The sequence below is a fragment of the Benincasa hispida genome, unplaced genomic scaffold (assembly GCF_009727055.1).
Source record: "Benincasa hispida cultivar B227 unplaced genomic scaffold, ASM972705v1 Contig159, whole genome shotgun sequence".
Classification (NCBI taxonomy): domain Eukaryota; kingdom Viridiplantae; phylum Streptophyta; class Magnoliopsida; order Cucurbitales; family Cucurbitaceae; genus Benincasa; species Benincasa hispida.
The window spans coordinates 232,440-246,116 of NW_024064153.1; the positions used below are offsets into that span (position 1 = coordinate 232,440).

Genomic DNA, 13,677 nt, shown 5'->3' on the forward strand with positions numbered 1-13,677 from the left:
TCAAGCTAAAATCATTTTCCTTTTTCTTTTATATATAAACCGCTTTTCTTCTTCCTTTTCCAATCCCAAATCCAAATCATTTTTGGATTTAAAATCCCAAATTCTTATGGAAAAATAATTTAAACCAATTATCCCATTAAATCGATTTAGTTCAATTATATCCTCCAAAATATAAAAATAAGAACCAAAACTCCTAATTTTAATTCAATTTCCCAAATTAAATTAAAATTGAAGTAAATCTCAAATTCTCTTCAATTTAAAACTTCAATTCCAAAATTCCTTCACTGAGTAAAAAGTTTAAATTGAATTATCCTTGCACGATAATCCAATTTAATCTCAAATTTCAAAATAACCCTCAAATTTTACAAAATAACTGGATTTAAAATACATAAAAAGTTGGAATGTCATAGAAGATCCCATGATCTAGGTTCAATAGGCAAACTAGTTGGATAATTCATAGTTGACACACTAACAAACTTATAGTTTCTTCCCATTTCTATGGTATTCTAGAGTGTGTGATCTATTGGTGTTAAGGTTATATTGATATCTTGTTTTACAAGAGGAGTAGTGACAGGATGCTCTTAATCAATGTTACCTATATGAGAGTAAAGGTGGGATCGCTTCATGAGAACTTTTCAAATGACTTATGTTCTCTAAAGCTCTCATAAATTCAAGATTTTGTCCATGACCAAAATGAACACAAACGTATAGAACTCAAACAGACAAGATGAGTTGTGTGTGATATTTGTTGTCTCAATTCATCAATAGGAAGGATAGTTCCAGAGCTTAGTCTCACCATTTCTTCGGTAAATTCGATAAATATTCATTAAGGAAGGTTCAAGTCCAGAAGACACCTCTCCTAATGCAGAGCTTGTCTGTTTGCTTTCAACGGTTTTGTTTGGTTTTTTTCACTTTCTTTCATGTGGGGGATTGTTGGATATATATAGAGAAAGAAAGTGAAAGTATGGTGAATATTTGAAACATAAAAAATGGATTTAATTGTTTGAATTAAATTCATTGTTTAGAAACTTTCAAATTGAATTGAAACTTCAAATTGAAAATGAGTTTTCATGTACAAATTTAATATGTATGAAAGTTAAATTTGTACTTTTTTCAATTTGAATGAGTTATGTTTGATTTTTGTCAAGTAACAACTCAATTGAGTTAAATTTGACAAACGTTTCAATTTTTGTATTTATTTGATTTTATTTTGTATTTTGGAGATTTACTAAGTTGCTAGCATATAAATAGCAACTTGGTTCTTCATTTGTAGCATCCTATTCTAAATTGAAGAGTTCTCTCATTTCTTTCTTTTGTTCTTGAGTTGAGTTGAGAGTAAGTATCCAAGGTGTTTGTCAGATTCGAGTAGTTCGAGGTTACAGTTCCACGGGAGTTAGTCATTGTATCTTACTGAAACGATCGTTGTAGTCTGTTTGCAGCTCGTGCAGAGCGAATAATTGTCTTCAGAACAATGCTTACCAAAAGCATGCCTCGACTACGTTTTGAGTCTCCAAAGGTTTTGAAGTGCTTTCAAGTCTTTGGTTATTTTCATATCTAAGTCTTGTTACATCATCTGACTTTCGTTTGAGTTTGAATATTATACACTGAGTGTATTGTTTCTAGTAATTGAGGTATATCAGTTTGCTAGTGTTTTCAATTCTATATGTATCATTTTCCCCCAACAGGTGAGATTCAATCTCAGATCTGCAAACTGATTGCAAATCTGAGATTGGGGGTTTTTAAACCCATCATGCGACGGTCCACCCGTCAGCAGTTATGTCAAACTCCCGACGATTTCATTAATGTGCCGAGAGTTTGGTTCTATCTCCCGGCGCTTATTTGCTACCCGTCGGGAGTTGGCCAACTCCCAACGGGGACTATACGACATCAAGAGTTAGTGAATACTCCTAATGCTCACTTTATAGAGTCAGGAGAGATCCTCTCTCCCAACTATTAATCTCTCGACGATTGTTTTGGACATCGAGAGTATCTCTTTTTCTTGTAGTGTCAATTTTTGCAATATCCAACCACCACCCATTTGCAGGCAACAAAAAGGGTGTTACGATACTCCAAAGGTACCATCCATCATATCTTATTAATCCAACCTTCAAATTGATTAAGCTTGATAGATTATTGTGATGTCGATGGGGCTTATTGTTTTAGTGACAAAATCTATAGCTACATATTGTGACACCATTGTATCATAGACTTCTAGAAAGAAGCATGTTATAATTGCTAAGTCAATCTCTCACGTTAATTGCCTCAAAAATTAGTTGGCTTGAATCACTACTCAAAGAAATAAAAAATTCCCCTTCCCAATACATCCATAGTTTGATGTTATAACATGAGTGCTCTCTCTCTCGGTTGCTTCAAATAGAGTCTCACTCACGAGCCAAATATGCTGAATTTGACATACACTTTCTGCTAAATGAAGTATTAGCTAAACGATTTGATGTTGGTTATGTTCCCTCAAAGGATCCGTTGGTAGATTGTTGGACAAGTTTTTCCGGAGCTTTAAAATGAGTTCAAATACACTTTTGATCAATGAAGTTTGAGGCTCATATCTATTTAGTCCCTAAAATTTTAAAACAAACACTTTAATCCCTCATCTTCACTAAATGTTTTTAAATGATCTCTGATTTAACTTTAAGTTCACGGAATACTTAGTAGACTGTTATGTGCTCACTTGGACGTTAATTCTATTTGATGACATATTAATTGTATTAGATTAGTTTGAAAATCAATTAAAATTTAATTTAAAAATTAAAGAAAAGTTGGTTAAAATATTTTAGCACAACAAAGTTTAAATCAGCAGCAACTTAGATTCACCACAAAAATCAAAATCAGGTAGGCATAAATAAGAGTAGTTTCATAAAGTGTGTTTGTAATGCATTTTCAAGTGTTTAATTTAAAAAATAAGTCATTTTTTTGGGAGATAAATTAGAGTGTCCGACAACTACTTAAAGTAGCTTTTGGAGTGTGTTTTCAACTTTTATTAAAAGTGTTTAAATAAAAATGAGTTTTTTTAAAAACAATTTTTTCTCAAGTCAATCCAAAAGGATCCTTAATATATCACTTCGAATTTCTAGATGCACCTTAAGAAATGATTAGGCCTAATTTCTATGGAAGGCAATTGAACTCCCGAAGAGTTCGAATTTGAGAAGACGGCCATGGACAGATTGAGAACAATGTTTATGGTGATGGCTCGTTGGTTGACGGATTGTTCACCTTCTGAAAATCGTCTAACAATTAGGGCACATGTATTATTTTTAAGTTTTTAACAACATTTAGTAGAGAATCTTAAAACATAAATTTGAAAACAAGAGATTAAATGAAAACATAGTTATCTTTCATGTTTTCAAATATATGTTTGGTAGCAGAAATCATAAATTGGATTCTAATTTAAATAATGGTAAGTTAGTTGTAGTTACCCACTAAATATTAGAGGACAATAAGTTATTATTAATTTATTTACGAACATATTTTATGTTAAAAAATTGTATAATTATTGTTTTGTTATATTATATAATTTATAGGAAATTTTGAAATTTTTAGGTCTTATAGTTTATGATTAGAATTTACCCACTATTGTTTGATAAAAGGTTCCTAATAAATACTCCTTATGATAGGGACTATTAAGAGAATTGAACAAACCACCGAGATTATATATGGAGTTTTATCAAACAATAGAACCAAATTCTAAATTTTAAAATGACTAACTTTATCTAAATCATATGGACCAAACTTGGACTTTAACCTAATTTAATTTATATTATGTTACATAAGACATATTTTAATTTTTTTAAAAAAAGATTGGATTTATAATATGACATATTATATTTCTAAATATTTTTATCTTTATTTAATATAATTCTTCATTTTAAATTTTAAAATTTAAATTCTAAATACAAATAAAATATAAAAATGTTATTTTCAGAATTTGCACGATTTGGATCACACAATCCAAAAACAATTTTCAAAACAGAATTTGGGTAATCTGCCAAACATATATTCGCTAAATTCAGTGAATCTGAATACATAAAGCAAAATCCGGATTGCAAACAAAAAAGACTCTAAAAAATTCTAACTTTTCTTTATTTTTTAAATCAACTTTTAATTGATCTTCTAACTAATTCAATACAACTGACACGATAGGAAATAGAAGTAGTCCAAGCCAACATATAACCGTCTACTAAACGAATTCTGTTAACTTTTAAAGTTAAATCAAGAACCATTTAGAAGCATTTAACAAATATGAGGGATTAAAGTATCTGTTTTGAAACTTCATAAACCAAATAGACATGAGGCTCAAATTTTAGGAACCAAAAATGTCTTTTGTCCTTTATAATAGGATTATGCACATTAAAATTTCCAATTCAAAATCAAGATACACAAGAAAACATAAAATTTTGTAATCATAATTTTCACTATTTTAACTACAGAATCGGATAACAGTTTCCAAAAACACGTTTATCAAACATATGTTTTCTAAACTCAATTAATTGGAGAAGATGAAACATAACTCAAATTACCTATATCAAACATGCATTTGGTACATGTCAGTAAGATCTATGCTTAATTCTGCACATTCTCCCTTGATTTTCCTTGCCTTGGTTCCAATTTAGCCTGCCTGAACCTGATGAAATACTCCACCATCAACATTACTCACTTCCATTGAGCTTAATCTTTACTTCTAAATTATGCTCCACTCTACTTACTAAGTTTTGATTGAAATTATCATACTACAGTCTGTTTGGATTGACTTATAAAAAAGATATTTATAAAATATTTTTTAAAAATTTATTTTCATTTAAACATTTTTGATAAAAATAGTTTAAAATAAAAATATTCGTGTATTTGCCAATGTTTTCTCAAAAGTGTTTCTATATACAAGTTTGTTTGATTTGTGACATATTAAAAGTGTTTTTATTAATGTCAGATTATTATAAAGGACAACTATAAAATACTATAAACTAATAATTTAAAACAATGGTCATCATAATTGATTGTCTGTGGTGATTGTCATCGAAGTTAGTGGTGGTGGTTGTTGGAGATGGTCTCTGGACGGTAGTGGCTAGAAGTGGTCAAAGTAGTGGTGGCCGGCGGAGTTGGCTGGAGATGACCTCTCTAGCAGTGGTGGTTGGAGTTGGCCATTAACGGTGGCCCGAGTTGGTTGACGAAGGGTAGTAGTAGCCATGACAAACTAGTGGGGGTGAGGTAGATGACTTTTGAGGGAATTTTCATAATTTTAAGAATTATACAAAATAGGGAGAGGTTAATCATTAAATAATCAAAATTCATTTTTCTAAAATTTTATTTTTCTAAAAGTTGATTTAAGTGTTTATCTTAAATCAACTTATTTCATAATCATTTCTTTCAAAAGCTATTTTAAAGGGTTGTCAAATACTCCAATTTTTTCTAAAATAATATTTTTTTTTTTTCAAAATTAGACACTTAAAAAGTTAAATCAAACATATCCTAATTATAAGGATTAAATTTAAAATTAAATATTAATAATATATAGACCAAATTTATATATTTAAAAGTATAGAGACTAAAGTCATAAAGTAAAATAGTATTTAAATCGAAATTTTAATTACAATTTACTTATTAAAAACTCAATCATTAAACAAAAGTCTAATTTTTCACAAAATTGAGTTGGATAAATGCACAAGCAATTCAATAAATATTTCAAAACTAACAAATTTCAACAAAATCCAACCCTAGCTAGTGTCGATTTTCTTTGAAACCTTATTTGATTTTGCACTCGATATTTTTGTTATTTTCATTAAATGCATATGATAATATTTTCACTGACAATTTATCCGAATGAAAATCTAACACTCATTCAAGTGTAAGATTAACATTTCAACACATTTGAAGTTCAAAGTACATTTCAATGTTTTTTTTTTTTTTTTAAAAAAAACAAGGTGCATTTTGATGAAATAAAAAGTTTAGTTTCTCATCTTTGAAATGGGTATATATTAAGGTACCAATTGTAATACGTACCTCATTAGAGTCGACACTAAGAGATGCTCCATTATCTGCAGATGTAAAATTAAGAATCATCCTGCTCGCCTTTACTGCCCTGATACATCATCATCAAATTACGGATTTAGTTGTCACGCAATCTTCCCTAATAATTTCTAACATCTTGTAACTATACATGTATACTTTTAAGGTTTAAAATAACATTTATTCTAAGTAATTTCGAAGCTAAAGGTAAAATTATAAAAGATGAGTATAGCATTGATGCTACGAGCCAAACAACCAAACCCAAAGCAAGACCGAAGCAAGATGAGTGAAGTGACATGGGTCAAATCGAAGCCCATGTCAAAAGGCTCGATTGGCCCATGTCGAGACTGACCCAATGAAAATGCCTGCAGGTGGGGGAGGACCATACAGGAGGTCCAGACCAAAGAAGGAGTTTTAGAAGGAGAAGGCTAGGTCAAGAAAAAAATTATAAATAGAGAAAGGAGACATCAAGGGAAGTAAGTCCATTCGCATCCTAAAGTTCTACACTTGTTACACGATTCTGTTAATTGAAATTAGAGATAACCAAATGGTAATTAATTTAATATAATATTTTAAAGTTTAAGGACCAAATCGAAACTAAACTTGAAATAGTAGCTAAGGTCTAAGGAACCTTTAATTAAATTTATTTGATATCTTTTAAAAGCCATGCAAACTCAATCAACATTTTATGGCTTAGTTTTTTTAAACACTAAGAAATTTTGTCATTGACGTGAATAGAGGTGTACATGGATTAGGTTGGGTTGATGCTAAATACCAAACAAATAAGAATATATATATATATAATTCGGATTGGGTTGGGTCAACCCAGATTGTTTTTAGCAAACTCCCAATCCAACCCAATAAAAATAGAAAAATCCAACCCAACCCAACCCAAGAACATCTCTAGAGGTGAAGGAAAATTAATAATTACCACTCCGGAGGATTTTGGTGGTTAGCAGCCAAATCACCAAAGCACGAGAGGAGCATATCGGTGTTTACAATGCCAGGATGAAGTGCAATAATGGCCATTCCATTTGGCAGCTCTTGTGCAATTGATTTAGTCAAACCCTCAATCGCCCACTTTGATGCACTATATGCTGAAAACTGGTGCCTCAAAAGTTAGAGCGTTTACATAATATACTCCCCTAGTTCGATAACAAATTTAAAACTTTTTATAATCGCATAAAATAATTTGATAATTCGAGCACTCACTCAAAACTTTTGTTAGAGATTTGTAAGAAAATTTAACTAACGTTAGCGCAACTAAGCTTAAAGTAGGACAATTTGAAACCAAAGATATAAATTTCTTGTATAGTGCTTGGAGCTTATCATTTTCTTGAATCTTTCCAATGTGAGACAACCATTCTTCTAATATTTTGGCTATATTAAAAGAGCGTAAGTTGTCCACATTGGAAATGATAAAGCAAGTGATGGACTCCAAGAACTATATAATGAGTCTATGATTTATGTTCAAGTGGTCCTAGTTAGAAATTCTTTAAGCTTAAGTGTGGTAACCCTAGTTAAATTCTCTTCTTGTATTTTATTATCACTAAGAGTGATACAAAAGCTTTGGTAAAGTAGAAAGCAATGCTAACTGTTCTATAAGTCTCTTGGAGTACCTACTACGTGATTTAAATGAGTATATAAACTTTCTAAAATTATGTTGAGGTGTGTAAATAAATACCTCGATAAAAAAGCTCTAGAATTATCCTAGCTTTTCTTTAGACTTTGAGGGAATTCTAGATGTCAATTCATTTAGACAGGGATAAATCTAATAGAAATGTGTAGAATAATTTAAGTCCTATCTATCTTGACCTTTACCTTTTCTTTTTGTATTAAGAAATATTGAATAATACTAATAACAACAGATCTTGTCTCCAACATTCTTTGCATTTTATGAGAAAGAGGAAAAGTTTTGAGAAAGTGCTTTTGCAATTGAGATCGGGTGAGAGTTTCGTTTGATTATAATAATTTTTTATGTACGTAGATTTCTTTTTTTTCGATAATAAAAGTGGGAGATTTTTTCCAACATTTCGTATTACTATCCAAAAGGAAACTACCAAACATACGTACCATAGGAGCACCAATTCTTCCCCACAATGAAGACATGTTCACAATAATTTTCTTCTCCCTTGCAATCATAAGAGGGATGAAATGGCGTAGTACATTTGTTGTTCCTTTGATATTTGTATCAATGACAGAATCAAATTCGTGTGGAGGAATCTCCCAAAACTTGGACTTCTCATTGACTATAGCAGCATTATTCACTACAAAAAAAAAAAATGAAATTCATACATACATAATGAAAATGTAAGAATGATAAGATTCGAAGTGGTTTTGAAATGACAACATTTGAACATAGGTTATATGTGATAAACATACTATGCACAATGTTATAAGATAGCTACTCTTTTCGTTGTCAATTGGTTTTAAGATGGAGTTCATGTTATCCTAATCTTCGTATCAGAGCCCATGAAGCCCAAACAAGCATTCAGTCTCAAAACAAAGACTGGAATCCCATCCAGAATAGTAAACCCAAGGATAAACACCATCTTGAAGAGATATTTTGAGGATCCACAATGATTATAAGATACATAGATCACTCCTCTTATTGTTAGTTTTGAGATGAAACTGATGTTATCTAAATCTAATACGGTATCAAAACTCATGAAGCCAAAATAGGCCTTCAATCTAAAAATAGAAATTAGAATACAATCTAAGAATGGTGAACCGAATGAAACACTATTTTGATGGGGCGTTTTGAGGATCCACAATGTTTATTAGATACATGGGCTATTCCTCTTATTGTCAATTGATTTTGAAATGAAACTCGTGCTATCTCAATCTAATATGATATTAGAGCCTATATGTAGGCCAAAACGGACATTTTGTTCAAAAACAAAAATTGGGATTTAATAATCCAAGAATAATGAACCCAAAGGGGCACCATCTTGAAGGGCATGTTGAGGACACATAATATTTATAAGATACATGAATTACTTCTTTCATTGTCAATTAGTTTTGAGATGAAACTCATATTATCTAAATCTAATATGGTATTAGAGCCTATATAGCTCAAACAGACACTCGATCTAAAAACAAAAATTGAAATCCCATCTAAAAATGATGAGCCAAAGAGGCAACATCTTAAGAAGACATGTTGAGAATTCACAAATTATGTAATTTAGGCCCTGTTGGTAACCATTTAGTTTTTTGTTTCTTGTTTTTTAAAATTAAGCCTATAGATACTAGTTTGGCTTCCAAATTTCTTCTTTTGTCATCGTGGTAAAAAAAACCAAGCCAAATTAAAAACTAAAAAAAAAAAAACTTTTAAAAACTTGTATTTGTTTTAGGAATTTGACTAAAAATTCAATAGTAGTACTTAAAAAATATGCAAATCATTGTAAAAAAAAATAGGTATGAAATAAGTTAGTTTTCAAAAATCAAAAACAAAAAAACGAAATGGTTACTCGACAGAACCGTAATTCTTCTTTCCATTATCTAATAGTTCTGAGATGAAACTACATGTTTGTCTAAAACAGAACACGTATAAGTACCAAGGATATCGGGAACAAGGTTTGTTTGAAGGACAGCTTGAAGTAGGCCTTCAACACCGCTATTGGAGGTCTACAAAAGCAAATGAATTGGTTGGAATGATATATATATATATATGTATATATAGTTGAATTTGAGTGAAAGAAAAGAACAAACCACATCGAGATTAAGAAGCAAGTGTCGTTGTTGGTTGTTTGTAGAGATGGAAGAGAGTTGTAATTGAAGGGAATGAAGGGCGTTGTGATTACGAGAGCACCCAATAATAGTGTGGCCATGTTTTCCCAATTCTAAGGCCAAAGCTCGTCCTAGGCCTTTGCTCACTCCGGTGATCAGAATTACAAGGCCGGACCCATCATCTTCCTTCCTACTTTCATTCATTTTCTTTTCTTAATTACCAACAATAAGAGATAGATGCCTGGTTTTGGTTGTGTATTAGTAGTTTGGGCGTTTTGTGGGTAATGTTATCACCACGTCCACACATAAACTATGCTCCCTACTTGCCTTATCCGTTTGGATCAAAAATTTATAATACTTAGATGCGTCTCCCGTAAATACCTATTTTGTATATTCCACCAAATTATCCGATCATAACTTGTCATGTGCCAAATTTTATAAGTAATGTTATCCCCACGTCCATAAATAAACTATGCTCCCTACTTCCCTTATCCAATTGGACCAGAAATTTATAACACAGTACTCTGTCTTTGGCTCAGTTTACCAAGCCTATATTTACTTAGATGCATCCTTGATAGTACCTATTTTGTATATCTTATCAAATTGTTCGATCATAACTTGTCATGTGGCAAATTTTGTTTGTATTTCTTTTCGAAATATTTTAATATTTTATTATGTGAGTGGTGAGAAGGGATGTACCTAAGTATTCTTTGTTTTTAGGTTTAATAATACTACTATGATTTTTGTCCTTTTAGTTCATTTGGTTCCTTTACTTTCAACTTTAGTTCATTTTAATTTTTGTAATTTTAAAATTTTTCATTTTGGTTTCCTTTCAAAAAGTGATCACTGGGTATGTTCACTTTCATTTTGACTTTATTTTTAAGGGATCAAATAGTCATCTTTCGAAAGCTCAATGGCTGAAATTAACATTTTGGCAGTATAGGGACTAAAATGAATAAAATTTAAAAGTATATAGGGACCAAAATGAACGTTTTAAAAGTATAACGAGAAAAAATGAACCAAAACCAAAAGTACAGGGATCAATGTAATATTTGAAGCTTGTCTTTATTGTTTACAATGTTTTGACAATAAAATACGTTTTTAATCCCTAGATTTTGGGTCTAGTTTTGATCCATAACTTTCAAGATGTTACACTTTGATTTCAAGATTTATATTTCTACTATCGATCTTTAGTTAAATACTCACGTTCAATTATTGGCGTTAATGTCTATTAATTAATTTAAATAGTTATGAAATGAAAATTTAAATTTAATTCTAATAATGATGAAAAATAGTTAACCTCAATTAATTATAATTATTTTAATTTTTTAAAAAATAATTGATAGAAATTATCATACATACAAAATATGAGTATTTAATGAAAAATCGAGATTAAAAGTGTAACTTTTGAAACAAAACTAAAATATCAAAGGTAAAGTTATAACATTTTGAAATCTAGAAATTATATTAAAACTAAACCAAAATTTTAAGGACTAAATGTGTAATATTTTGAATTCTATATATTAAAAACGTATTTTCTCCGAGTTTTAATTATGTCTTCGATGCGTTAAACTTTCTGAATTTACCGAAAGAAAAATTTAATTTTGATTCTAAATTTGTTAGGGACAAAATTTTGGACCATTGAACTTTTTATTTCAAAAAATTGAATCCTAAAAGACATTAAATAAAGGGCTGATTTCAAACTTACCAAAATGAATACAAATATTTACAAATATAGTAGAGTGTCACAGTCTAAATATGATAATAATGTATCAGTAATACACTGACATTTTGTTATATTTGAAAATATTTTATAATAGATATATTTAAAACAATTCTTTTTAAATAGATTATTTCAAAATATATCGTCCCATAGTTGGTAATTGCAAAAAATGTGATGATTTTGTTTGGAATTGAGAATATGAAGGGTTTAGTTGAGCATTAAAGACTGAGTTGTTGAGAAATGTTGAAGGGATTGTGTGATGGATTGAAATGTTGCTGTGAAGAGCAGCCACAAACTATTAAATTAATTGGAATATCATTTAGTTTGCAGACTTTAGAAGACATGCGATTAAATTTTATTAAATTTTAATTTTTTACGATAGAATTTAAATTTCAAGAAATATATATATCATTTAGTTTGAATATTAAGCATTTGACATAAATTTATTAAGGATAGAAATAGTCACTAAAATTATATATATTTTGTTTTAGGTTAAATTACCAATATAAACAAAATAAATTGGATATAGATGAAAATTATTAGAATATAAATTTTTATGATGATTAAATATATTTTTCATTCAGTTGAAATTATAAATATATTTCAACTTAAATTTTAATTCTAAAAATAATAGAAGGGATAGAAATGGAAGAAGAAATATGGATAAAATTAAAATATGTAATTGAAAGAATAGCTATATAAACTAAAATTTACAAAGGGATAGCCTACCAAATTATTACCCACATGTTTTTTTTCTTTGAATTGATTGGCTTTTAGGTGGAAAAAAAAATAAGAACGATGTAATGTTGAATTAGAGAATTTTAAAATAAAAAAGTAACATAGACATTAAAATTTTAAATTATTAAATTTGTATTAGTTAGATATGTACTTTGTTTCTTATTTAATGACAAGGGTTATGACTATTTAAAATGGAACAACTTTGTACTTTTCTTTAAAAAATTATTTATTTTTATTTTATGCAAATTTGTACTTAACTTCATAAAAGGATATTATGTGTCATCAATAAGTATTTAATAAATAGTTATATGTTTTAAAGTTTAAAAAATAAAATAAAAAATAATGGTTATGTGATAAAAAAATTCAACATTCATAAAATCTGACATATATTTATTAACCACTAGTTTTAGGTAGAAAAAATCTAAATAGTTTCTGTTCACACGAGATTTTCAAAGAAATGAGTTTCATGGAGTTGAACTTGAGTTGGTGTTGATGTTGGAGTTGATTTGATGCGATGTGGTTAGATCTCTAATAGTTGATCCTCTGATTCTCTCTCAGTTGGGTGAATATGCTTGACTTGGAGAAGGAAAGCACCGAACGTTCTTGAAGTAGAAGTCTTAGAAGCTTGGAGTAGAAGTCTTGGAAGAGTATTTGTGTCTTCAAAGGTCTTCTGCCTTATAGGAGTGCAGTTTTAGGAGTCTTGGAAGCTTGAAGTAGAAGTCTTGGAAGAGTATTTGTGTCTTCAAAGGTCTTCTGCCTTATANAGTCTTGGAAGAGTATTTGTGTCTTCAAAGGTCTTCTGCCTTATAGGAGTGCAGCTTCAGGAGTCTTGGAAGCTTGAGGTAGAAGTCTTGGAAGAGTATTTGTGTCTTCAAAGGTCTTCTGCCTTATAGGAGTGCAACTTCAGGAGTCTTGGAAGCTTGAGGTAGAAGTCTTGGAAGGGTATTTATATCTTCAAAGGTCTTCTGCCTTATAGGAGTGCAGCTTAAGGAGTCTTGGAAGCTTGAAGTAGAAGTCTTGGAAGAGTATTTGTGTCTTCAAAGGTTTTCTGCCTTATAGGAGTGCAGCTTCAGGAGTCTTGGAAGCTTGAAGTAGAAGTCTTGGAAGAGTATTTGTATCTTCAAAGGTCTTCTGCCTTATAGGAGTACAGCTTCAGGAGTCTTGGAAGCTTGAAGTAAAAGTCTTGGAAGAGTATTTATGTCTTCAAAGGTCTTCTGCCTCTGCCTTATATGAGTGCAACTTCAGGAGCTTCAGGAGTTTTGGAAGCCCTTTGCTTGTTACTGAATTCTCTCTGGGTTTTCTGAGTGTAGAAAATGCTGCCCTTACAAATGAAGAGAACTTCTCTATTTATAGAGTTCTCAGGTGGGCTTCGTGGGCTTGGTTGGTCCATGGGTCTGATCCTTGGGCCCAATTAGTTGGTTTTGGGCCTGATCTAGAATTTGGGTCCAATTCAACTTTTTTTTTTTTTTTTT

At 30.4% G+C, this 13,677-nt stretch overlaps 1 protein-coding gene across 1 annotated transcript; it reads right to left on the reverse strand.

Moving 5' to 3' along the window:
* Positions 1 to 4,333: 4,333 nt before the first annotated feature.
* On the reverse strand, positions 4,334 to 10,004 carry LOC120068946 (NADPH-dependent pterin aldehyde reductase-like). Its single transcript, XM_039020585.1, has 6 exons — positions 9,727 to 10,004; positions 9,573 to 9,642; positions 8,089 to 8,282; positions 6,947 to 7,119; positions 6,010 to 6,088; positions 4,334 to 4,636 (listed from the first exon to the last, which is right to left on the reverse strand). The coding sequence occupies exons 1-6, from the start codon at positions 9,946 to 9,948 to the stop codon at positions 4,622 to 4,624; spliced, it is 753 nt and encodes a 250-aa protein (XP_038876513.1). The 5' UTR covers positions 9,949 to 10,004; the 3' UTR covers positions 4,334 to 4,621.
* Between the last annotated feature and the right edge of the window lie 3,673 nt (positions 10,005 to 13,677).